At 34.6% G+C, this 25,620-nt stretch overlaps 1 protein-coding gene across 1 annotated transcript; it reads left to right on the forward strand.

Moving 5' to 3' along the window:
* Positions 1-285: 285 nt before the first annotated feature.
* On the forward strand, positions 286-24,894 carry LOC140450133 (sphingomyelin phosphodiesterase 1-like). Its single transcript, XM_072543572.1, has 12 exons — positions 286-434; positions 5,697-5,825; positions 9,500-9,576; positions 11,269-11,549; positions 15,811-15,960; positions 17,878-18,111; positions 18,166-18,338; positions 18,972-19,172; positions 21,404-21,574; positions 22,916-23,090; positions 23,922-24,112; positions 24,708-24,894. Exons 2-12 carry the CDS (start codon positions 5,737-5,739, stop codon positions 24,829-24,831), a joined length of 1,866 nt encoding a protein of 621 aa, XP_072399673.1. The 5' UTR covers positions 286-434; positions 5,697-5,736; the 3' UTR covers positions 24,832-24,894.
* Positions 24,895-25,620: the final 726 nt, after the last annotated feature.

The following is a 25,620-nucleotide window of genomic DNA, read 5'->3' on the forward strand; positions in this document are numbered from 1 at the left end:
TGCTGCAGGACGGGACATATGGAAAACTGCCGGACATGGGATGGGACAAGAGCGCCCCGCTGTTCCACGTGAAACCCTACTGACGACTGAACTACAAAGAAAAACTGATGTACCTGTAAACACCCCTGTATTTTTTTCTCATTAAAATTCGTTACCGTATCTAATCAAATCATGGGATCTAGTTAAAAAACTTGTTTTAATATTAATTGAAAAACTATAAAATATTCAGTAATAAGTATTGTTTTTTTCAGTTATTAATTAATATACACTTATATGGGTATAAAAACTTGTGAAAATAATAAAATATTATTTTTAGTGCAGTATTTAGCCTCGCACATGTTCACTTTACTAGTGGCGTAGGTGCGACAATTTGGCAGGGTTCATTGCTTATCGTAAAATTATTATTGTTCCACAAGTAGATTAGCAGTATTAAAGTAAGTATTTCGTTTTACGTATTTTTTTACAGAAGAACAAATTAAGTTTTATTTATACCATAACTTTTTCTATATACATACTGTATACATGGCCTACTTTACCCAGCAAATTTCAGTTTTTTTTAAACATTTCTTTTCTTAGCACCTATAAATAAATACAAAAATTATTCGCGAAATAAGAACTCGCGAGATATTAACAGAAAATGTAGTTATCATTTTTTATCACAATCTTTAACACAGCCGAGAAAAAAATTAATTCAAGGTGGGCAAAGTTGTCCCAGAAAAGTCCAACATTGCCTTCTTCTTCTTCTACGGCACTACAGCCCAAAATGAGCCTTGGCCTCCTTTATTTTTTGCCTCCACCCTTGTCTGTCTGTGGCTGCTCTTCTCCATACACGGACTCCTAAAAGTGCTTGTGCGTCGCTGCTTACTGTGTCTTCCCAGCGCTTTCTTGGCTTTCCAACTGGTCTCTTTCCCTGCATTCTGGCGTTCAGTGCTCGTTTTGGTAGCCTATCCTCTCCCATTCGTATCACATGTCCGGCCCATTGCAATCTTTGTATTCTAATGAAGTCTGACAGGGGTGTTTCCTTATACAGTTGATAGAGCTCGTTGTTATATCGAATTCTGAAGATTCCGTTTTCCCTCACAGGTCCTAGTATTCTCCTCAGTACTTTTCTTTCGAATGTGTCTAGTTTGTTTTTGGATGTTTCTTTCAGGACCCATGCTTCGCTGCCATAACATGCTATTGGCCGAATTAAAGTTTTATAGATTCTCATCTTTGTATTTCGGTGGACACTTTTAGACCGAAATATATGGGAGACGGCAAAATAAGCTTTGTTTGCCTGCGTTATCCTTTTTCGTATTTCTCCATCCTCTGCTCCATCGGCATATATTTCTACTCCCAGGTATGTAAACTTTTCAACCGTTTCAATGTCATCTTCATGCATAATGTTTTGTGGGATTATATTTCTTCTCGTCTGTACCATTATTTTTGTTTTTTCTGTGTTAATTTCCAGACCTAGCCTTTTCGTTTGTGTTTTTAACTCTGCGTATGCTTCCTGTGCTCCTGTTGATGTTCTACTCATAATATTAATATCATCGGCGTAGGCAGCCAGTTGAACCGTTTTATTGGTCAGTAGGTTTTCTCGTCCAGTTTGCATTTGCCTAACCGCATACTCCAATGCCAGGTTAAACAATGTTGGTGCCAGCCCATCTCCCTGCTTTAGTCCCTGCGAGATTTTGAAAAAGTCTGTCCGGTTGTTTTGTATTCGTACACATGCCTGAGTTTCATCCATTGTGGCTTTAATGAGTCTAATCAGCTTATGTGGTATTGCTAATTCTGCCAATATATAGTATAGTCTGTCCCTTTTGACTGAATCGTATGCCTGTTTGAAGTCTACAAACACGTTGTGAACATCAATGTCGTGTTCCCACGATTTGCTCAAGACCTGCTTGACTGTAAATATTTGATCCATTGTCGATCTTCCCCGTCTGAAGCCCGCCTGATATTCTCCAATAATATTTTCTGCTAGTGGTTGGAGTCGCTGGTTTATAATATAAGTGAGGACTTTATACGCTGTACATAGTCTACCAACATTGCCTACCTATTTTAAATTCACTGTAAGGCAAAATTGAAACGTAATAGGACTACTTTGCCTACGGCATTTTTATTAAAAAACTTTTATTACAAAAATACAAGAAAAACTCTTCTTCTTTGAGTGCCTCTCCTATCGGAGATTGGATATCATTAGGGCGATTCTAATTTTATTTACTGCTGTTTTGAATAATTCGTTAGTGGTACAGCCAAACCACTACGGCCTGGATTTCTGCGTCCTTGGTTTATTCCTTGCATTATATTTTGTAGGAACGTGTACTTTTGTCCTCTCATCAGGTGGCCTAAGTATTTAATTTTTCTCTTTTTATATTCGGTATAACTTCTGGATCGTTATTTATTCTGAGTATTACCTCTTCATTTGAAATTTTATCCACAAAACTTATTTTTAGTATACGGCGGTAGCACCACATCTCAAAGCTTTCAAGATTTCTAACATTTCTCTGTTTAAGAGTCCATGCCTCAACACCGTAAAGCAAAGTACTGAATACATAGCATTTTAACATTCTAGTTCGTAGCTGAATACTAATATCACGATTACAAAATAATTTTTTCATTTTTATAAAGGTAGACCTGGCAATTTCAATACGTCTTTGTATCTCGTGATTTTGGTCACCTGTTTCATTGATGGGGGTTCCCAAGTATTTATATTCACTTACTTTTTCGCTTTGGGTACCGTTTATTGTGATACTAGTGTCATGTATTGGATTCTTACTGAAAGTCATATATTTGGTTTTTTTGACGTTCATCCTTATGCCGTAGTTATTACATATCTCATTCATACTTTCAACTAGATGTTGTAGATCTTCCGCTGTTCTTGCCATTATCACAGTATCGTCAGCATATCGAATGTTATTCAGGCAGGTTAGATCACACTGGCCTTGATTTGTGCATGTGTTTTAGTGCGCGCGTAAACGTCTGTTGTATTTGCTATGTTGCCAAGTATTTTTTTTACAAATATTACAACCTTTACAGTGGACAAAGTTGAACTTACTGGCCAAAATAGGCCATATTTACGGTATTTAAAGATATTTTTAATCTTTTTCCTTTTTTTTTTTTGTTTTTTTTTTCAATTTTTAGTTAGTTGCGTCTGCGTGTGTATGTTTTTTTTTGGGTTGGAAATACTTTTACGTATCATTACGACTAGAAATACTGCCTGGTATGTTGTTATTAAATGGACCAAAACCCTTCTCCTTTCTAGCTATTGCTCTTCCTTCATGTCTTTGAAGTCATTGCTTCTCTCCTTTCAGCCGTCTCTATTTTCACCTCATCTCCTTTCAATGCGGCGAAGATCCTGGAGGATTTCTATCGCGAATGTTCTGATTGCATCCCAAGCTGCATTTGATGAAAGCATTTCTCCTACCATAGTCTCTGGTCGAATTTTCTGTTTGATAACTGCCTTTAGAGTATTGCCCAGCAAGTTAAAACGAGGACACACGAAGAACACGTGCTCAGTATCTTCACTGACCCCGAGACAGGATGGGCACTCACGTTTAAAGCGATATAGATATGCTCAAAAGCAGACATATCCTGATAGAAGAAATGCGTCAGATAGTAGTTAAACACAACATGGTATAGACCATAACACTATAGCACTTATTAAAAAACTATATTGGGAAAATGGCGTCGTTCAAAATAGACAATCGTCTGACAGCAGAATTCCCAATAAAAAGATGAGTTCGTCAGGGCTGTGTACTTTTTCCACTGTTATTCAATCTATATTCCGAAAAGATCTTTCAAATGCCCTCGAAAATATTGAAGAAGGAATAAAAATCAACGGAGAATACGTAAACAACTTAAGACGACACCGGCATTATTGCGCACAGTGCTGAGGGTTTACAACGACTTTTGAATGTCATAACCAGAGAGGGAGATAGCTTGGGACTAAATATAAACACAAATAAAAAAAAGTAATGGCTGTTACACGTGCACCAAACGTCGACATTAATATTTGTATCTATAACAAACATATAGAACCAGTACAAAGATTCCAGTATCTTGGTTTCTGAATAAAAAACGATCTTAAATACGTGCTCGTACAGAATATGTTAGGTCCGCATGTCAACGAAGGAAAAAATTCCTAATAAACTCTACGTTATCGTTGGATATCCGATACCAATTTGTAAATACGTTTATTTACTCCATATTGCTATACGGAGTGGAAACATGGACTCTCGGAATTACAAGTATGAGGCGTATAGAAGCCTTTGAGATGTGGGTTTTTCGAAGGATGCTGAAGATCTCTTGGACAGAGCACGTGACCAACAACGAGGTGCTAAGAAGAATGGATACTGAGAGAGAACTCATAAATATTGTAAAAAACAGAAAAACGAGTTATCTAGGACATATTTACAGAGGAGAAAAATACAACTTCCTACGACTTATAATGGAAGGGAAAGTGGAAGGAAGAAGAGGTCCAGGAAGAAGAAAATGCTCCTGGTTGAAGAATGTTAGAGACTGGACAGGCATGGGCACACATTCGATACTAAGAACAGCTCAAGATAGAGAGCAATTTGTTGTAGTTATAGCCAACCTTCAGTAATGGAGAAGGCACCTTAAGAAGAAGTAGTTAAACTAGCCATTTTTGCGGTTCAGCCAAACGTTTACTTGTGGTATAAGACAATGCTTCCACCTGTTCGTTGTTGAGGAATTCCACTGTAATTATCATCGATGCTTGCTGTTTTGTCGTTTTCTTTTTCTGAGTTCATCTTAGCACAATATAGTTGTAGTTTGCCGATAAATGGTCTTTCTTTCTTCAGCTAACACTCTAATGGGAAGTATCCCGGTTATGACATATATTGCGTCCTCAGATACTGTGCGAAATGCGCTGGCAACACTCAGACGATATACTGATGCGACATTCCTCCGTGATTCCTGGGTTCCAAGAGTAATGACGTGACTACTGACAACAATAACGTCCTCCTGCTTTGTTTTGGGCCACCCACATTCGGCACTAGTCATGACAAGGCTGCTCAATTGCTACGTGTTTTATTTTTTTACTAGAACAAACGTTAATGTAGGAGGAACAGTAGGAAACAGATTTTTGCGTCAAATGAAATTATTCTGGAGTTGCTGGCTAATTGAAAATAGTGTATTTTAGTAACTATTTCTATTGTATTTTTTAATTTCAATTTAGGTTAAAATCTAGTGTGTTCTAAAATAGTTTTTTACCTAAATTTACCGTAAAAAATACAATAGAACTAATTAATAAAATACAACATTTTTAATTACCTAACAACTCCAGATTAATTTCATTTGGCGTAAAAAATCTGTCAAAAACCCACACTGTCTACCTTTTTTGGTATTTTTTATGGAGAAGAGTGTCATCGCGTTTGCAATTTATTTTCTTGTGGATAAGGTTGTCATCACGTTTTTTCTGTAAGTCTTCTGTATGTTTCTGTAAGCCACTTCTCCTTTGGCTCCACTATCTTTCTTCTTATTTGCTTGTATATTTCTAATATTTTATTAATCATCCATGATTTTTTTGCCAGTTACAGAATAATGCTATGAGAGCATTATTGCTAGTCTTTATATCGGAACTATTTGAATAGTTTCAGATTATTGGTAAACCTTTGCCACTGTAGTAATATAGATAATAGAAACACTGATAGAAGAGACATTATTTTTACCTAAAACTTACTTTTTTTAAGGTGTAGGATCTTAGCCTTCGTCGCCAAGCGAAGTGTAAAGATGAAGTGGTGGCACATCAGTTTCTTGTCCATTGTACTTTTGGTGAGTTCGGCTTGGAGTCGCAAGGTAGAAAATACAGCGCTTCATAAGTAAGTCAAATATTAATAAGTACTTGTAAATTATAATTTAAACTGCTTTTAAATCAAGTATACAGTGATCACTGTCTTACCACCCACACAGTTACCTTGTGAAATAAAAAGAGATGAAACTCGTAGAGGTGAGAAATAATCGATAGAAACCTATAATTTACATCGCATTACATTACCACTATCGATAGTCTCACACCTTTAGACGTTAGCTTCGAGCTAAATCACCTCGGTCATAATTATTATGTGTAACGTCGTTTGTGTGACGTATTTCCATTTTTAATTTGGCATAAAGTAAAAACTGATTGACCACAATAAAGCAAAAATGTGAATAAAATAATTTAATTAATAGGGATTATTTAATCTAAAGTTTTAAATTATTAACCAAGAATAATTTCTACTATGATTTGAGGAGCTTCATACACTCTTGTCGCGGAATAATTATCAATCCTTCGTGGATTAGTGGTAAGAATTCGACACTGTTACACGAACGTCGCAAACGATTAGAGTTCAAAACCCACATGTGGTTTTCTTTTTTTTTTTAATAATTTGAAATTATGCAGAGATCGTTTTGCTTTGAATCACTAAACATTTATGTCAGTCGTTACTAGTATTAGAAGTGTTTAAAGTTAAACATAAATATCTTATTGACAAAACAGTATTGTCGTACTTTCGAAAATAAAGTAAAAATTTTTCAAACATAAAAAAAACGTTCTAAATAAATGTACTTGGAAAAAATGTTTAAATAGATAGAAATTCTATAAAAATAATCTAAATAAACGTATTTTATTCTAATAAAATGTATTTACAAAAAATGTTCGAATAAGCCTCCATTAGCAGCAGAACAATAACCCTATCTATTATAAAAGTTTCGTCTAACATTAGTTAATGTTTCTGGACTAATACCTCTCATTGAATCAGAGATCTTTTCTCTTAATGCTTGGAGAAAATTGCATATATCCCTACATAAAAAATCACAAGGTGCAAGATCAGGTGATCTTGCAAGCCAAAACATATCTCCGTGGCCACTAATCAATCGATTAGGAAAAGTCGCACTGAGATATTCACTGACGATGCGAGAATTATGTACAGGACAACCATCGTGTTGAAACCATATGGAATTGAAAGGTATTGGTAAATTACGAAGGGCTGGGACAATTTGATTTTGCAGAAGTTCCAAGTATTTCCGCCCAGTCAATATACCGTCTATAAAAAATTGACCAATGACATGATTCACTATTATCCCTCCCCAAACATTTACTTTTCGAGGACGCTGGGTACGAGCGACATAAATCTGACGAGGATTTCCTCGAGACCAATATCCAGCATTCATTGAATTGTGACAGCCATGCAATGAAAACGTACATTCATCGGTGAACAAAACGTTCTCTAAAAAATGTTCATCTTGATGTGACATTTCCGTTGCAGTTTGACAAAATTCTAAACGTCTATATTGATCCCCAGGGAATTGTTCGTTGGATATATAAATCTTGAAATTCCATATTGTTCTCCGAGACGAGATGTTGATTGGGTAGGATTTTGCTCAATACTTGCACAAATCAAAGTGTCCCTTAGTTCCAAATCTGGATTTACCTCCCTTCGTCTACGAACTCCTCTTGGAGCGAACACGGATCCATAAGTAAAAAAATTACGTATAATAGACTGAATTGTTGATCGTGCTGGAGCCTGCCTATTTGGAAATATATTTACAAGTTGTTGTCTGATAATCCATTCACATGTCAGACAACAATTTGCACTTTTTCGTTGACCGTTAAAACCATTTTTACGAATTGTTTTTTCAATAAAAAGTTTCTATTTACCGTGCAAAAACACTTCTTGATATGTTATTATTTGATAGCTTGAAGGCTTCATGATTTGGTTAGCTGTAAAGCAGGCAGCTGTTCGCGCGTATCCATTCCAATGTTGTTAATTTTTTTTGAAAATCATTACCTGTACAGAGGAATTGATATTAACACTGAGAATTTAGTGATGGATTTGACATTAAACAGTATTCACCGGATTATTTTGCATTCACAACTGAAGACTGTAAAACTGGAATTAAATTTAAATTATTTTGTATTTCTATTTTATAACATTGGAATAAGAATAAATTGTAAATATTGAGTTTTTCGAAAACTTGTTACCTAATATGTATCATATTTTCTACTATTTTTTGATTGAGTAAAACAAAAATTTCATCCGTGGTGTGAATTGAACCCCAATCTTCTTGTCAATAGACCACGTCTCTAATTATTACACCAATTCCACATACAATTAATGTTTTCGGACTGAACATACCTACCTTTAGTTTAATCAAATATTTCAGTTGAGTTATTTTTAATATTAAATAAACTTAAAGATTTATTTAAAATCGCTACTAATTAATGTTTTTTTACTATAATATATCTTAATTTATTCAATCATTTATACTAACATCAGAAATTATTAAAATAAAATATTTTCGAGGTCATCCGTATAATTATGACTGAAGTCAAATACCCACGTCTAAGAACTAGCTTTATCTCTTACTATCTCACAACTTAATCTGTCTTCTATCATTTCCGCTATTTTGCCGGGTGGTAAGACACTCATCACTGTATACTGTCATAGAAACATCAAATGCCCACCTAAGAATCTGTACGCGGTAGAAAAAAATGTTTTAAACAAGACGATGTACCTTGCCGATACGATTTAGTCCCTACTATATATTCCTGGTCCATTTTTTATATCATCTTTTAAACCTGTCTTCATCGTAGTTTCAAACAGTTGACAATTTCTTCTTTCCATCTCCATTATTTTTATTTACTTTTTTCTTTTTTTATTAACTTATTTTTGTTTATTTTTGTATTTTTTCTTTCATTTTTCGTTTCTTTGTTTTATTTATATTATTTTTAATTTAAGCGAGACTTTTCCCAATTTTTGGTGTGCTGATCAATTTCTCTGGTATTTGTAGCTCTTTAACTATAATTTTTTCTATTACATCTTTTATTTCTCTGTTATCACATAAAAGATAATGACGGTATTAGATTTTTGTTTTGATACAGGGCAGCGACAGCCGCTTATACGTATTTCGACCTCTTTAGGTCTCCTCAGAGCGGTATAGCCACTACTCTGAACCAAAACAAAATTATTTCCCGTCCTAGACAATAGTTATCAAAATAACTATATACGGACGTAACTACGCCATCTAAAAACAAAAAGAGAAACCAAACGATTTCTATCTGGCGAAACCGAATTCAAATTTTTACCACTGAGCTTCCTAAATTTGCGAAGTAAACAGCTTGATAAATTACTCGGCAAGGGAATCTAAAATTGCATTCCACATGCCGTTCATCATGGTCAAAATTCGTAGTGAATTCAGTTTCTGGTACTCCAACCGAAGTAAAGTAATAAAACATAATGACGTTGTTTTATTACTTTACTTCTGTTGGAGTACCAGAAACTGAATTCACTACGAATTTTGACCATGATGAACGACATGTGGAATGCAATTTTAGATTCCCTTGCCGAGTAATTTATCAAGCTGTTTGCTTCGCAAGTTTTAGGAAGCACAGTGGTAAAAATTTGATTTCGGTTTCGCCAGGTAGAAATCGTTTGATTTCTCTTTTTGTTCTTTGTTATCATTTGTATTTTTAGACCAGATATTATTTATTCGCTTATTTATTTTATTTTCACAGAAAATCTGATTCCTCAGTTGTGAAGACACCTAGTGATGAAAGACACGTTGTCGGTTGGTTAAGTAACGATGAAATAAGTAAGTATATGTGATTCTCTAAAAATTAGACCCAAAAAAACAATTTCCTCGATGCAAATTGAGATTTTTCGATTTTTTTCCATGTTTTTTCATGAAGTGTCCTTTCCTATCTAATCCTATTTCTCCATTTCCATCAAATCGAAAATCATGTAATCTGCGAGCTTCTTTATCAAGAGTTTTTATGTCTTGTATAGTACCCTTGACATATATGAGCACTTCTGGTCAGAAACGCTCTTCGTATATTGAATTCTTAGCTTGTGAATGTCTTTGTGATCCAACCTTGTGCTAGCTATCTTCAATTTGGTCTCTGTGGCAAATCCTATTAACTTTTTCCCATTTTCGTTCGATTCCTTATGTAAACTTCATCCCCTTGTTATTCTTCTATATATTTCGTCTTTTCCGACTTTCGTATTCATGTCACTAAGGATTATCTTTATATCGTATTTCTGTATATTATCTATTGGAGTGCTTAACTTTTCGTAGAACTCTGTTTTGGTTTCTAAATCTTTTCTAAATCGGGCTTTCCCCGATGGAAAAATAAAAAAATCAGATAGATCACGTCCTAATTGAAAGCAATCATGATAAGGCAATAATCGATTGCAGGAGTTATAGAGGGGCAGATACCAACAGTGACCATACACTAATAATAGCAAAACTAAAAGAGAAGCAGGTTGTAAACAGACTAAACGAAAAAATAAATAAAAAACTAGAGAATCCAGTCAAACAGGATATAGAAGAAGAGTGGCAGACCATACAGACAGCCATGTCGGAAGCAGTGGAAAAGTGTATAGGAAGAGAGCATATAAAAAGACGGCAAGACTGGTTCGATGAAGAATGTAGGAATAAATAAATGCAAGAACAAATAGGCAAAACTACAAAAAGATAAAGACAATACCCAAAATGAGATCGAAAACTACGTAGCAAGAAGAACGGAATTGAAAAGAATTTGCAGAAAAAAGAAAAGAGAACAGCTAGAAAAGCAATTGAAAAACATAGAAGAAGACTATATAAACAAAGAGGTAAAGAATTTATACCAAGAAGTTAAGAGATCTATAGAAACTACAAAGAATAATCCACAGTATTGCAGAAACAAAGAAGGCCTAATGCTAGGTGAAACAACAGAAAAATTAAACAGATGGGACATTATGGAAAACCAGTAATTACGTCAAAAATATGAGCCCAAAGAGCTAGATGGCTTGGTCACATTATAACAAATGCCAGAGAATTGAAATGTTAAAACAATACCGAATGGATGAGAAATGGGGAAAAAAGAAGAGGAGAAATGTTTGGAAGCAAAACTTGTCAGAAATAGGCGTGAAAAATTGGAGAGAGAAAGCAAGGGACCTAAAAATTACATTGTTAAGTTGCAAATGGGCTTCGGACATTCCAAGAGCAGGTTCTAAAATTTTAGTCTTTTCAGAGGCCTCGTTGTATTTTTATCATAGACTGCTTTTTCCATGATTACTAACACTCTACTAACTGTTTGTCATAGTGATTTTCTTCGGATATCGTGGCTATATTTAATAGAGTGGTTTCACATTTCCTTCCTTATCCTTATACAGTTGACCAGTCATCTGGTTTATTTTAATAATCCCCTTTGCTGTAAATTTCAAATATTTTCCCTACCTCAGATATTTAAAATCATTGAATAAAATTAATTTTTTGATGTATAGTACAAGACTTAATTTTCAGAAACAATACAAAGAAAATTTGCCAAGCTAGTGGGGTTACATGATTATCAAGAAGTAGATGCAATAACATTCAGAGATCTTTTAATAGAGTTACTAGACTTACCGTTTCTCAAATTATTCTCCATTCATAACCACTGTGATTTATGTAAAGAGCTGGTAAACGTCATTAAAATCAATGGATATCGTCATAGCAAAGTAGCAGAATTCGTATGCACTATCTACCATCAAATGGCCAACTTAACATTTTCTAAATTTTGTATGAATATGGTAGCACAAAACTTAGTAAGTATTTCGCTTAAAAACATATACATTGTTCTGTAGATCCTATATACAGTGTGTCCGTAAAGTATGGAATAAATTCGATATTTTGTCGATTTTTAAATTTAATGTTCTACATTTTACAGTAAAATTTCATTATACAAGGTGATACACATTACACTGATGACGTCATCGGCTCTTTTTTTAAATGTAACACCATGTATTTTAGGACATTTTAGATCGATAAAAATGAGCTGATTTCAAAAAAGTATAATACTCGGGTCTAATGGATATAATTTAAAAGATATGCGCTTAGAAAATAAATTATTTATTATCAATTGCAGAAAAGTAGCCTACTTCTAGTTTTTGGTAAACTGTAATTATTTTTAGTAACGTTTAATAACAATTAAGTAGTACAATAACTTTAATAATTCGTGAATGTTCTGTATTATTGCTTATAGTTTATTTTTATGAACGAGAGAGTAATTAGCATAATTTTAACTGGTAGCTCCGACCACTCCATGGGCGTGCTCAAGATTAATTGAAAAATTACTTTGAATAATTATTGTAAAAAATAAATGAATTATTTCAGTGTTATAAAGTGTTATGTGTATGTAAACAAAAGTGACCTCTTTTATCACACACTATATTAGAACTGACTGGCCTACATTAAAAAGGGTTTTAAAAAATTCACATTTTTTTTAATTTTTAAAAATTACAAAAGAGAAAAAGAGTTTTTAAAACCGTCTAAGGTATGTTAAATAGATGAATAAAAATATTAATATAAAACTTACAGCTACTTGTTACAAATCCAAATCAGATTCAGAAGATGAACTTTCAGAACCAAGATTTATAATAACTGGCTCGATCATTTTATCAGTAATATTGTCCAGCTTCCACATTTTTTCCTCTTCTTTAATAGTGTGATTTACTGCCTTTTCCCAGTTTTCAGGTTTTACATTATTTACGGCCTCCAAAAACAACTGTTTAACATCATGAATTTTAAAAGTGGTATTTTTTCTTGAAACTTCACTCTTTATCTGTGCCCATACCAGTTCAATCGGGTTTAATTCACAATGATATGGTGGGGATCTAAGTACTGTCATTCCACGATTTTTGGCAATTTCATCAATTTCGTATTTTTTAAATTTTTCTTTATGAAGGGCACACAACGAATAAAGTTCCTTTCTTATAGATCCGGGATGGTACGTAATATTTTTTGAACTCAGCCAATTCTGCAAGTCTTTTTTTAACCACTTGGTTGTGGGCAGTCCTTCTATAAGTCTGGAGTGATAACTTGCATTATCCATTACTATTACACAGTTCTTAGGAAGAAGATCTATCATTTGTTCGAACCATTCTTGAAAGACATCAGCGTTCATGTCTTCATGGTAGTCACCGGTACGAGTTGATTCAAAAGTTAATAAACCACCTTCAACAAAACCGTCTGAACTGCCAATGTGTACTATTATCAGCCTGCGTCCCTTTCCTGATGGTGGGTTTAAACCAGTAGATAAGTTATTTACAAAAGCGTGCCTTTGACTTGTAACAGTTTCATCCTGCCAAAATTTATTTGGTGTATGACCCTCGTTGATCCATGTTTCATCAAGATAAAATATTTTTCTTTTTTGGTTTCTCATTTCCTTTATGGTTCTTAGAAAATGTCTTCTCCATATGACAATATCGCTTCTTTCTAATAAAATAGACTTTCTGGGATTCTTTTTCCAGCGGAAGCCTATTTCTTTTAAAAGTTTCCATAACGTACTTCGACTCATTTCTGCGTAATCCTTATCATCTCGAACTGAGACAAGAACTTTATCCAATGTTGGAAATTCTTGTCTAAAGAAGAATTCATGCACTTTCCGTCGAAGTCCTTCTTTAAAATGATATTCTATTTGAAATTTTGGTTTCCCTTGAGCATTACGTGGCATTTGAAAACTACCACATTTCTCTTCTTTAATAACTCTGTAAATCGTAGATTTCCCAACACCAAGTGTACTACTAACTAACTCAACGGTCTCATCAACACTTTCACATAAACGTTTGTCTGTAAATGATTTAAAACAATTAAATATTAATGTTTTTTCATTAACTGTTAGAGGACCAATTTTTCGGCGTTTACACGGCACTTCCAAATTTTCCATAACACTAGTATACACAATAAACTGCACCTTGCAACTGAAGTACCTACTTTTAGTGAACTGTTAAGAATTTTGAATACGCCACTTGGACCTTCCTATATACAAAATGGAAAAACCCACTATCACATTTTCTGTGGAATAAGTTTAGAAGGTAATTATCTAGTCAATTACTGTCGTAGATTCCTGGAATTAAAGAATTAAATGTTTGATTGTTGAAACCCTTACTTCGTGGAATGCACTCATTTCAGATAAAATAAAACGTTTTATTTTATCTAAAGAATTAAACTTTATTTTGCAAATAGGCAAAGAATTAAACTTTATTTTGCAAATAGATAAAATAAAACGTTTTATTTTATCTAAAGAATTAAACTTTATTTTGCAAATAGGTAGGTACTTATTAAACTTTTATTGGTTATATATAACCAATAAAATAAACATCTTACATTTCTTGCAAATTCATTAGTACCTGTTAACCTCCATCACTCCGACATTGGCAACCTTATTTAGGGATTAGTAACCCTCACAACTATTGTATTCTATTCTGCTCCAACCTTTATACCTAGTGGTCATACTCAATTTAAAATTGTTTTCCTATATACTTCTGTAAACTTGTTGACAAATATCTGTTTTTCATTGAGTCACCCGTATCAACAGTTTAGGGATTTGCATACATAATTTATTGTTTTATTACTCTCTCATACATAAAAATACACTATAGAAGTAATTTTAAGTAGAAATGAATTTGAGTGTAAAGCAAATAATTGAAATACTCATGATGATTGGGTATGGAGACCAATCGCAAACTCAGATGGAAGTGTGTAATTTATTTAATGTTAAATATTCAGAAATACCCATCACACAGTTAACAGTAAGTAAGATTGAAAAGAAATTTCGAGAAACTAGTACGGTTGAAAATGCACGCAAATCAGGTCGTCCCTCTGTAAATTATCTTACAATATTAGGTGTTCTACTTGCTTTTGAAGAATATGCGCACACTTCTGTTGGTAAGGTTAGTAGTGATCTCGATGTTTGCAAAAAAACGGTACACAAACTACGTAAAAGTAAGTAAAGTAAGTAAAATGCACAGTTGTACAGGAATTAAACGAGGATGATAGGGTTAAATGCTCGAAGAGCTATGAGACTGCCTGTGTTATCCAGAGAAAATCGCGTTCATCGACATTAGTGGGCACAAGAACACGCAAATTTGTTTAGATATGTGTGGGCCTCTATTGTTCACAAATGAGTTCCGATTTGGATTTGCACCAGATGCAAGACGGGCAAGAATTTAAAACCGTTCTGGCAATGCTGAACGATTGGCCACCGTGCAGAAGGTTCATAGATAGCAAGGCATGGAGTGGCATCACTCTTGGTGGAAGAACCAATCTCGTTTGCCTGGAACGATTTCTAAATGCAAGAACTATCGCGAGATTATTTTCGAATCTATTGTTGTCCCCTTTGCATAACAATCTAGTCCCCAGTTTCAATTATTGCACGACAATGCGCATCCGCATACTGCCAGGTAGTGCCAACATTCCTCGAAAATAATAAAATTTGAGTTTTTACCAAGGCCTGCACAATCACCAGATTTAAACCAAATTGAGCATGTATAGAACATATTGGGCAGATGCATTTTATCACAAAATATTACGTTCAATATAACAACTGTTTGTTGGGAGTCAAGGGGCAAAAAATTACTTTTTTTATTTTTTTTTGTTACCATTTTTTGACTTCTGGAGATCTCTTTTAATTTTCTTAAAAGCTATTGCAATAATTCTAACAAAAAATGTTTTTAACAAAAAATGACACTTGTTTATAACTTTTTATTAAAAATATTTCAAATAAATTACTTGAAATCCTTCTGTTTTCTCTCATTTTGTTTTTGTCCCCTTGATTATTTTAATGTATATATATAAACTAAGCATTTACAAGTAAACTATTTAAACAGCAACGACTATCGTAGTCTGATCCGATAACGATGAAAACTATTGAAGTCTCAGGAATAAGTTCAGGAGCAACTTATTCCTGAAAGGTTTAATATGGAGGCTGTTACAAAGAAATGCCAAAAAATAATATACCGTTTTTATTACTCTTTTAATTCAACAAAGCCCATAAAATTATATTATAATACATTCTTTTATGTTTAGCCTATACTGGAGTACGTATTCGACAACATTGAAAATGTGGATCCAGAGTTGGTCTGTACGATTATTCTTCAAACAAAAGAGTGTGCATATTCCAAACCAGCCCTTTCTTGGACTACAAGAATACCTAGAACACTGCCTAAATATCCAAAGGTAAGTGTTAAGTACTTGTAAATACATTGAAAATATAAACGTAAAAAAAATACAAGGATTAAAAACGTAACTTAAATATATCATAAAGAAGAACACATATTTAACAGAAAAAGATTTATGGCAAAGTCACGATAAGCAGTTCAGTGGATGTTCTGCAATGAGTTATATACTCTTCTGGGCAGTAAAAGCAATGTTTCAGAAGACATTTTTTTATAACTTTTTCTTTAATACTTTTTGGTAAAATATTGTAATTAAATTAAGGCAATTTTTATCTGAAAGACATAATCCGCCCCCCGCGTTCAAGCCCCCGTAATTGCCAAGCGTTCAAGACCCCAATTACCTCGCTCACAACATTAAATACCGCGTTCGTATTAGAACGAGCACTTCTGAATCCAGATTGTGACTTGCTAAAGTAATTATTTGACTCGCATAGGAATAAAATTGTTGTTTGATAACCTTTTCAATCACTTTCCCAAAAGTAGAAACAATGCTTCGGGGTCTTTAATTGTCAGATTTTGGGGAACCACCTTTTTTGCATGTAGATAGGTAGTACTTTTGAGTATTTCAGAACTTTCGGAAATACTTCAGAATTAAATTAATAAGATGAGTGAAAGGTGTTAAAACTATTTGGTAAGTTTCTTTTAAAAGTTTGCTATTAATTTCGTGAACGTCCCTACAATTAGAATTACTTTAGAGACTTTATAGTTTGAGAGACCTTTTCTTCCACAAAAGAACAAGTAAAAAAGAAATAATTGAAGTGAACATCAACATTAATAGTGGAAAGAAATTATAATCTCTGCAATTGTAGTATAAAATTAATTTATTTTGTCTGGAGGTAGATCAGGTTGTCCCTAACTGGATCTTGTATAGTTTCTTTCAAAATTTACTGTTTTCCAGCAATCTCTAGGTTTATTATTGGAATTAGTAATAAAATCACAGTAAGCTGACTTTTTAACATTTTGTAATTGACGATTATATTCAAATTTTTGTTGTTTATATACTTTGAACAAATCGGGATCCCTAGTGACATCTGCAATATGTTTAATAAGAGAAAGATTAGATCTGTAAGACCTTAATTCATTATTAAACCATTACACGTATCTTTTGTCAGTAGTTTGTCGTACTTTTTTTAGTGGAAAATGCTTTGATTTGATAGTTGTTATAAGTTTCGGAAAGACTTTTATAAGACTTGGTAAAGGAGCAATGCGACCACTTTGTGGCAATAGTGTTAGAAGACTCTGTTTTCAGAGCAATAACTAACATATCTACGGATGAAGCTAATCTACCTGAGGAAAGGAATGCCAAACGTTTAGACCGTTTCAAACAACAAGAAAAAGGTATATATTTTATATACACCATCCATCCATCCAATGGCGCTACAGCCCAAATCGGGCCTTGGCCTCCTTCAACAGGCTTCTCCAACCATCTCTATTTACCGCTGTTCTTTTCCATGAACGCGTTCCCAGGCAGTTCCTGGCATCCTCATCGACTTCATCTTCCCATCTCTTTTTAGGTCTTCCAACAGGTCTTTTTCCCTGCATTCTTGCATTTAATAATTTTCTGGGGATTCTATTCTCATGCATGCGGACCACGTGCCCTGCCCATCGTAATCTCTGCAGTTTAGTATGTTGTGCTAGAGTTGGTTCGCTATATTGCTCGTATATTTCTCTATTGTACCTAATTCGCCAGTTGTTGTTTTCACTTATTGGGACTTATTATATTCACTTATTTTATATACACATATATATTAAATCTAAAACTAAGATTAACATTATATTCTTATAAAAATTAATATTAAACTTACCAAATTATTACTGCACCGAGCTTTCGATATCTTCTTTTTCAAGGTCTCCTGACCTCCCAGACACTACTACACTGATAACTAATGAATGCACTACTACTGTTTATTATTTTTAGCATAAAAAAGATCCAAAAGCTGATACTTTAAAAATTCTACATTTAACCGGACCACATATTTCATTCGATTATGAAGAAAATGGAGTAGTAAATTGCGGCGCTCCATTATGCTGTAAGAAAGGACTGGGAAATAAAAAAGACGGAGGAAGTGCTGGGTACTGGGGAGAATACAGTTGCGATATTCCTCCATGGCTTTATGGCGATACCCTACAGCATATAAGTAACACTCATGAGGTAACTAATTGGTTCATAATTTTTATTGTTTGTTTTCATTTTTGTTACATTTAGGACTTGGACTTTATCTATTTTACTGGAGGAGTTATGGATCATACAATTTGGAAGTCATCAGCTCATTCTATGATAGAATCAATATTTCTTGCATTTAAAGCTTTAGAAGAAGCTTTTCCTGATACTCCAGTGTTTCCTGTAATTGGAAACCATGATTCGAGTCCTCCGAATATGTAAGTAAAATATACAACTTTTAGTTTTCAGATCACTCAACGTTGTTGCTTGGTGCAAATCAACGATTTAATGACTATGTAATTATGATAGCTAACACAAAAACAGAACTACATGAAATATATCTTAAATATTGAAATAATAATATAATAGTCTCCCGTTTTATACCGCTGTCGCGGCTTTGGGAGTATAGCAGGGTAGTCTGCTATATCTAGGGCCTACGGTATACAAGGAAGGTAACATGGCCAGTGCTACGCTTCAACCGTCTATTATTACCCCTGGTTTTACCCAAGGTACTCATTTTTATTCAGGCTGAGTCGACCTGGGGCCTATAGACATTTTTAAAATGTCTAGATGTTCTTGCCGGCGGTGGGATTCGAACTCCGGACCACCGGCTTGCGAGGCTAGCATCCTACCGCTTGCGCTACGCAGGCCCATAATAATGAAATATATTAAGTTAAAACTAAATACTAATAAATTATATATATTAATAATTATAAATTTCAAGCAGTTTACCAAGTTTCAATTCTTAGAATTTAGAACCTTAAAAATATGTGGGCTGAAGACACTATTATTGTGAACCCTCTATAAACAACTTGAGAAAAAATTTAAAGTAACATTCCTAATTGTTTCAGGTTTGCGCCTAATAAACCAGATATTTATTCAAAAGGTCTCTCTACTAAATTGCTGTACATTCACTGGGCGGCGTTCTCTAGTCCATGGTTACCCGAGAATGCTTCGAAAACAATTCTAAGTCAAGGCTACTATGCTCATTCGGTTACTGATAGATTAAAAGTTATTGGATTAAACAATAATGTATGCTATAACTTTAACTGGTAAGTAATTGCAAAGTATAGATACCTACATTTTAACTTATTAGGCCAGGAGCCGATAATTTTTTAGACCAAAAAGAAAGTAACAATGTAAAAGAAAGAAAATATAAGAAAAAAATAAAGGAAAAGAATGTATGTGCGATCTGAGGTCGGGAAGTGAAAGGAGATGAATTTTTAGGGGTGAAAACCGAAATGTCAGGATTTTCCTACCAGTCAAAGGCAAAGACAAAGTTGTAGATAATAAAAATATGTAGAACTTTTGTATTCATATTTTTTTTTTATACAAATAACCGTGTTTAGTATTTTTTTCATTTTTTTTTTTCACAAAAAAATACCTTTTTATGTCCCAAACACACTGTAATTACTTTTTTATTCAAACGTTACAAAAATATTAACTTTTGTAAAGTACTTGACAATATAAAAATGTCATTTTTACGCTTAGATATAAAAATGAAGGACTTTTACGCCTAGGCACAAAAATGTAAAAGTCAAAAGATCAAAAGCTTCCACAGTGGACTTGATAATCAACAATCCTTCGGTTACAATCTTTGCAGCAGACAAAATATCTGGAGAAATACGCGATGCCGTGGGATCTTCGAAATCAGACATAATACTCGTACTTTTGGGCGACAATAAGCACAAAGGTTCACAAAACTTAACTAGTAGCCCAAAAAGCGGTGATTTTTCTTATTTGTCGAAGTAACAATCAATAGAAGTAACCATAGTACCTAACATAAAAATTATTTGCAACGTTTGTATTGACTAAAATAGTATTTTCCATTCGGAGTAAAACTCCACTTTTTTGTGCATCCCATTATTGTCTCTCCTCTTGTCCGTCAAGTATCTCTCGAGTCAGTGGCGCACCCAGGGGGGGTTAAAACTCCCTTAAAACTAAAATTTTAACCAAACATGTTTAAAGGGATTTTTTCTATAGAATAAACCGTTCTCTTAGAAACAACGTTTGAAGCGGCCGTCGATTTAGCATGTCAATTACGCGCCCGAAATCAACGTTCAGTAAAATTTGTATCAGCTTGACGGTAAAAATTCGGTATCTTTTGATTCAAATGACCTATCGACAAAAATCAAGATGCGTTTTAAAGGTAAAAGTTCAGCTTTCCTATGCAGTTTTTGTATTTTGCCGCAAATAAAGCAGACAAATAAAAACATTGAGGAAGAAGGATAATGTAAACCTTGTTTATATCGATGAGTCTTGGACTAACGTAGGTGCTTCAGTCAAAAAGGAATGGAGGGGCAGAACGATCAAGACTCCACGAGGTGGCTTTATAAAAGGGCTCTCTATTGGACTGAAAGCTCCAACCCAAAAAGGTCCTCGGTTTGTTCTTCTTCATGCTGGAAGCGAAACTGGTTTTGTGGCATGGGCCCAGTTAACTTTCTTGGCCAAGAAGGGAACCGCTAATTACCACGACGAAATGGACGGGGATCTATATGAAGAATGGTTTGCCAAACTTGCCGAAAGACAAAGAATTGCCGTCATACCACTCCTGCAAATTTGATTTCCCGAAAAAATTGTGAAACAAAAGGCAAATCAAGGATTGACTAATCGAAAAGAACATTTCTTCGAGGAAAATTACCTAAAAAGTGAATTACTGGATACTGCGCCCCATTTAGATGACGAGTACGACAGTACAAAATTAAAACATTTGCGGAAAAATATGGCGATAAGATTTTGAGACTGCCGCCTTATTATTGCGAGCTGAACGATGGTGTGGAGTTATATGAAAAGGTGAGTTGCTTCAAACAACGTCGATTTTAAAGAAAAAAACGCTGGAACGGTTACGACAGTCAAAGTGGTAAAAAGCATCTTGTTGTCACGCGGGTTAATAGCCAAGAGGGAGATTCGCGATATTTTTCGGAATCACTATCAGAGAGAAAGCTGTGAAAACGTCGCAGCTAGATAAAAGAGAGTCTGTTGCTACAGGGAGTCAACAGTCGAGAGTGAGTTTTTAGGTATGTCTGTATTTTTTGAGTTAGAGTGGGGGTAGGAATTATTACTAAGGGTTGGAGTAGGAATTATTACTAAGGTAATGATTTTTAATATTGAGGTTGAGAATTATAGGAATTAATACAGCGAAAAATATAACATTATTGAACACGTAGGATTACCGAAAAAATAAGGTATCTTCTATTAACAAATTTTTAAAGATATAAACTATAAACTAATTGTCGATCCCAAGCAAATAAGCCCTACTTAGCTCAAAATTATTTGGTTTTAGGTGGTTACTATTAGATACAGAATTCATTGATGAGCAACTGCAATTTTTAATACAAGAATTAGAAGATTCAGAGCAGAGTGAACAATACGTGCATATCCTCACCCACATACCAGTTGGTAATAACGAATGTATACAACCATGGGAGGCCAGCTATAATAAAATAGTCCAAAGGTAGGATGGATTCCTTAAACCAGGAATTATTCTTTGTCTCATTCTACCGTCAAATACATCTTTAATTATGGTGTAGAACGTTATATCTTTGATTTCTTATAAAGTCACCGAAATAAGTAAATTTTAGTTTTATCAGAATTATTAGTTCTTCCCTTTTTTTTCAATAATCGTTGTAATATGCTGCGGCCGATTTAAAGATCTCTGTGTCTGTTGATGTTTCTGTGCATGATTTTTACGTCACTCAGTCTTGCTTCACCAGTGCTCCGCACAAGTTATTGAGCTATATCCTCGCCAAAGAGTGTTTAGATGGAGCAACGTGTTAACCTCAATTTACAGAGGACTACAGAACCACCAGTGAACTTCAAGCGGAGTGTGGTACAAGTACATACAGATCGCAGATTATCCAGATATGGAGAATACCTCCGTGGATGCTACGGCCGTACGGCATTGGGTATATTAGCGATGTTGTTGTTTATTAACTGGTATATCTCTTTTATTTCTATTTTATCTTTTCCATCGCATGTTGGCATATATACCTGCAGTACATGGATCTTTGTTGGCTGTGCATCAAGAGTAATTTTAATTAGGAGGTTATATTCGCATACAAATTTTGCGAGATTCTTGTGAATTAGTATTGCTACACCTTTTTGACCAGTTTTATTGGCTTTCGACATGAAGATTTAGTAGATAGTGTTCCACTCCAAGATGTGTAGTTTGTCTGGTTCCAACAAACCTCGAACGTTCCATGTGGCGGTGTTTTGTACGTAAGTTTAGCTTAGGATTTCCAGTCACCCATTTCGTCTTCATACCTAATGTATACCCGGATTTTAATCATCCTTAACTTCTACTTGAATGTGCTAATCGCACAGAATTAGAGAGCACGACGGAGCGTAGAAGCACCTTTACCAAAATAAAGGACTCACCGCTTTCAGTAAAGTGCCATGCTCTGTAGTTTCCCACTCATTTCTTAAAACACTATTACTAATCCTTATCGTTATTAATGTGTAATGTATTTCAGTTACTGCTGTTTGTAATTTATTTTTAATATCCATATTCATATTGACACTAGTAGAAAGGTAGACGCTTCACCCCACTTTGATCTTTGATCTCTGATGACACCGCTCTCTAATGACGTTTTTTACGACGTTTTATGCATCATTAGACGTTTTTTACGATAGTCTGAGATCTCAAAGTCGGGCGAGGGCTGTGATCACGGGTGGTGTATCGCGCGGCGGCCGATGACGTGTCGAATGCGGTGACGTTAGAGGCCAAAGATCAAAGTGGATTGAAGCGTCTACCTTTCTACTGACACTTTTTTACTTCTGATTTTATTCGTTTTAGATATGCTCATATTATAAAAGGACAGTTTGTTGGACATACTCGTACTGATGAACTAAAAATATTCTATGACACGTTCAAAACTCCTATTAACGTCGCTTTCAATGGGGCAAGTTTAACACCATACAAAAATAACAACCCATCCTACAAAATAGTACATGTCCATCCTGATACAATGGTAAGTTGATAACAATCACATTGTTTATTTTCTGAAACAACACTTTCATCACTTCATCAATATCCTCGACATTGATGGGGACTCTAAAAAAATCTAAATATAAGTTTCAGATAACTTTTCTAATCCAGTTAAATTAGCCAGGGTAGCATATTTTCTCCACTCTTTTTAACGGTGTATCATTTATTGTAATTGGGGCGTTTATGTCAGTGTTCTTACTAAGGATCTTTAATTTTTGTCTTCTTACAATTTAGTTTTAGGTCGTATTTGTAACAGGTTTCTACACCATTATCCATCATTCTTTGGAACTCTTACGCACTATCTGCCAGCAGTACCGTATCGTCTGCAAATCTAATATTGTTTGTGAGTTGTCCATTTACTGTAAGTACCTAGACGAATCTTCTAATTCGTCCATGGCTTCTCTAAAGATATCTTTAAGTATATGTTAAACAGCGCTGATGACAGTATGCACCCTTGTTGAACTCCTTTTCCGACAGTTCATTTTCGATTCGCACTTTTGGTGGAAATATAAGTTTTAGTAACTTTACCATTGAATCCTTAGGTTTTTAGGATATCGATTAGTTTCCCATGTGGTACTCAAATTTGCCTGTCTTCTTTGGTTTTGGCCTATATGATCAATTCCATATGGACTTTGTTTAGACTTTTCCTTAGCGACTCTTTTTCTTAATTCGTATAGTGTTTTTGTGTTTATTAATGTTTTTATGTATGAATCAAATATTACATATCGTTTTTAGTCGTGAAAGTTTACACCTCATTCATTATAATATAAATAGTAAAAAAAAATGTCAAAAAAATTGTTTTACTTTTTTCTAGGATATCGTTGATATCGAAACGTATTATTTCAATTTGACCGAAGCTAATCTCAACCCAAATAGGAGTCCGAAATGGAAGAAATTATATTCCATGAAAGAAGCCTATGGTCTACCGGATTTATCACCGAAAAGTTTAGATGTCTTGGTAGATGCATTGTTTACTAATACAACTTTGATGGATAACTACTGGAAGTAAGTTTTTTTATATACAGTAGTCCCTCTTTATAACGATTTCCAATATAACGATAATTCCCCTATAACGATGGAAATAGTAAACGTTGTTTGGTTCGTCGTAAGGACGAACCAAATATACCGATATCATTCTCTCTTTATAGCGATGACTTTTCAGCGTTCAATAGTCGATTGCAAATGTGTTATTGTGTTTAAAGCCCAGACTAGCTAAGTCCAGAGTGGCAAGATCATTGTCCAGCGGTTGTTTTGTTTCGCGCTTAGGGAATGTGGTCACCCCTCCTACGCATTGTTATCCACACAGATAACTCTTTCACACGGATTTTGTCATCTATTGACGACTTCTCACTTTCAGTTTCAGTTGAGTCTCAGTGTGTGAACATGTTTTTGAAAAAGCGTAAAATGCTCTTGGTGGAAGAAAAGTTATCGATAACTCGTGCAATAGAGAAAGGTGAAAAGCAATCGGAAGTCAATCGCCGTACGAGGCTGTCTCAGTCAATTGTGGTTACGATATAAAATGACAGAAAAAAGTTGGTTAAAGTTTATAACAAAAAGTATCACCTAAACGATATTATTTTAATTTTGTTTTTATTTTCAGATACTCTGTAAGACTTGCTGATCCATCGCTTAATAAAAAATGTGACAAAACGCGTCTTCAGGAAATGCGCTGCAACATTGTTACCACGCAATCTGGACATCCTGAAAAACGACAGTGCAAATAGCCGATTTTGTAATGTATTTATGATTGTATTAAAGCTAAGAGAATAAAATTTATTTTTAACCAATTTAACTGTTATCTGTTGGCTACAGCGAATTCTTGCGAATACAGTCTTGACCCGTTATTAGTGTTATCATGTAAGCTATGTGTGCCGATCACCGCTCTAAGATGGTGCTCTTTACCTAGTTTGGCATTGAAGTCTCCGAGTATGATTTTGACGTCGTATCTGAGTGCCGTTGTGTACTGTTGTTCTAAAATTTTATAAAATCGTCTTCATTTACTTCTTCCGTTGGTGCGTGGATTGAGAGGAGGGTTAGGTTAAACCATTTTCCTTTGAGTCTTAGAGAGCACATGCGCTTGTTGATTGGTTTGAAATCAATTATGACAGACTTGAGTTCTACAAACTCACATCCAAATTGGTTCCTTTTTTCTTCTCCTGACCAGAAAACCAGGGAATTTTCCATTTGCAGGCTTCCCGATCTTGTCCATCTCATTTCCTGAATCGCTGTTACGTCCATCTTATATTTTTGAAGCTTTTTTATGACATGTGTTGCAATTCCGGGCCTGAACCAGCTTAACACGTTCCATGTGCCTAAGACAATGTCCTTATTTCGTAACTTGGGTCTAATCCGTGTTCCATGTCTATTCCGAGGCAATAGTCTTCGATTCGTAGCGTCTTTCTTTTTCCATGTACGGATTGCTGGTCCATAGCAAAACCCCCTTTTCGGAGGACCATTTCTCCCTTGCTCGTCTGCCCTGACCCTGCCTTCCACTGGGGTTGGTTACCCAATCT

The sequence above is a fragment of the Diabrotica undecimpunctata genome, chromosome 9, assembly GCF_040954645.1.
Source record: "Diabrotica undecimpunctata isolate CICGRU chromosome 9, icDiaUnde3, whole genome shotgun sequence".
Taxonomy (NCBI): domain Eukaryota; kingdom Metazoa; phylum Arthropoda; class Insecta; order Coleoptera; family Chrysomelidae; genus Diabrotica; species Diabrotica undecimpunctata.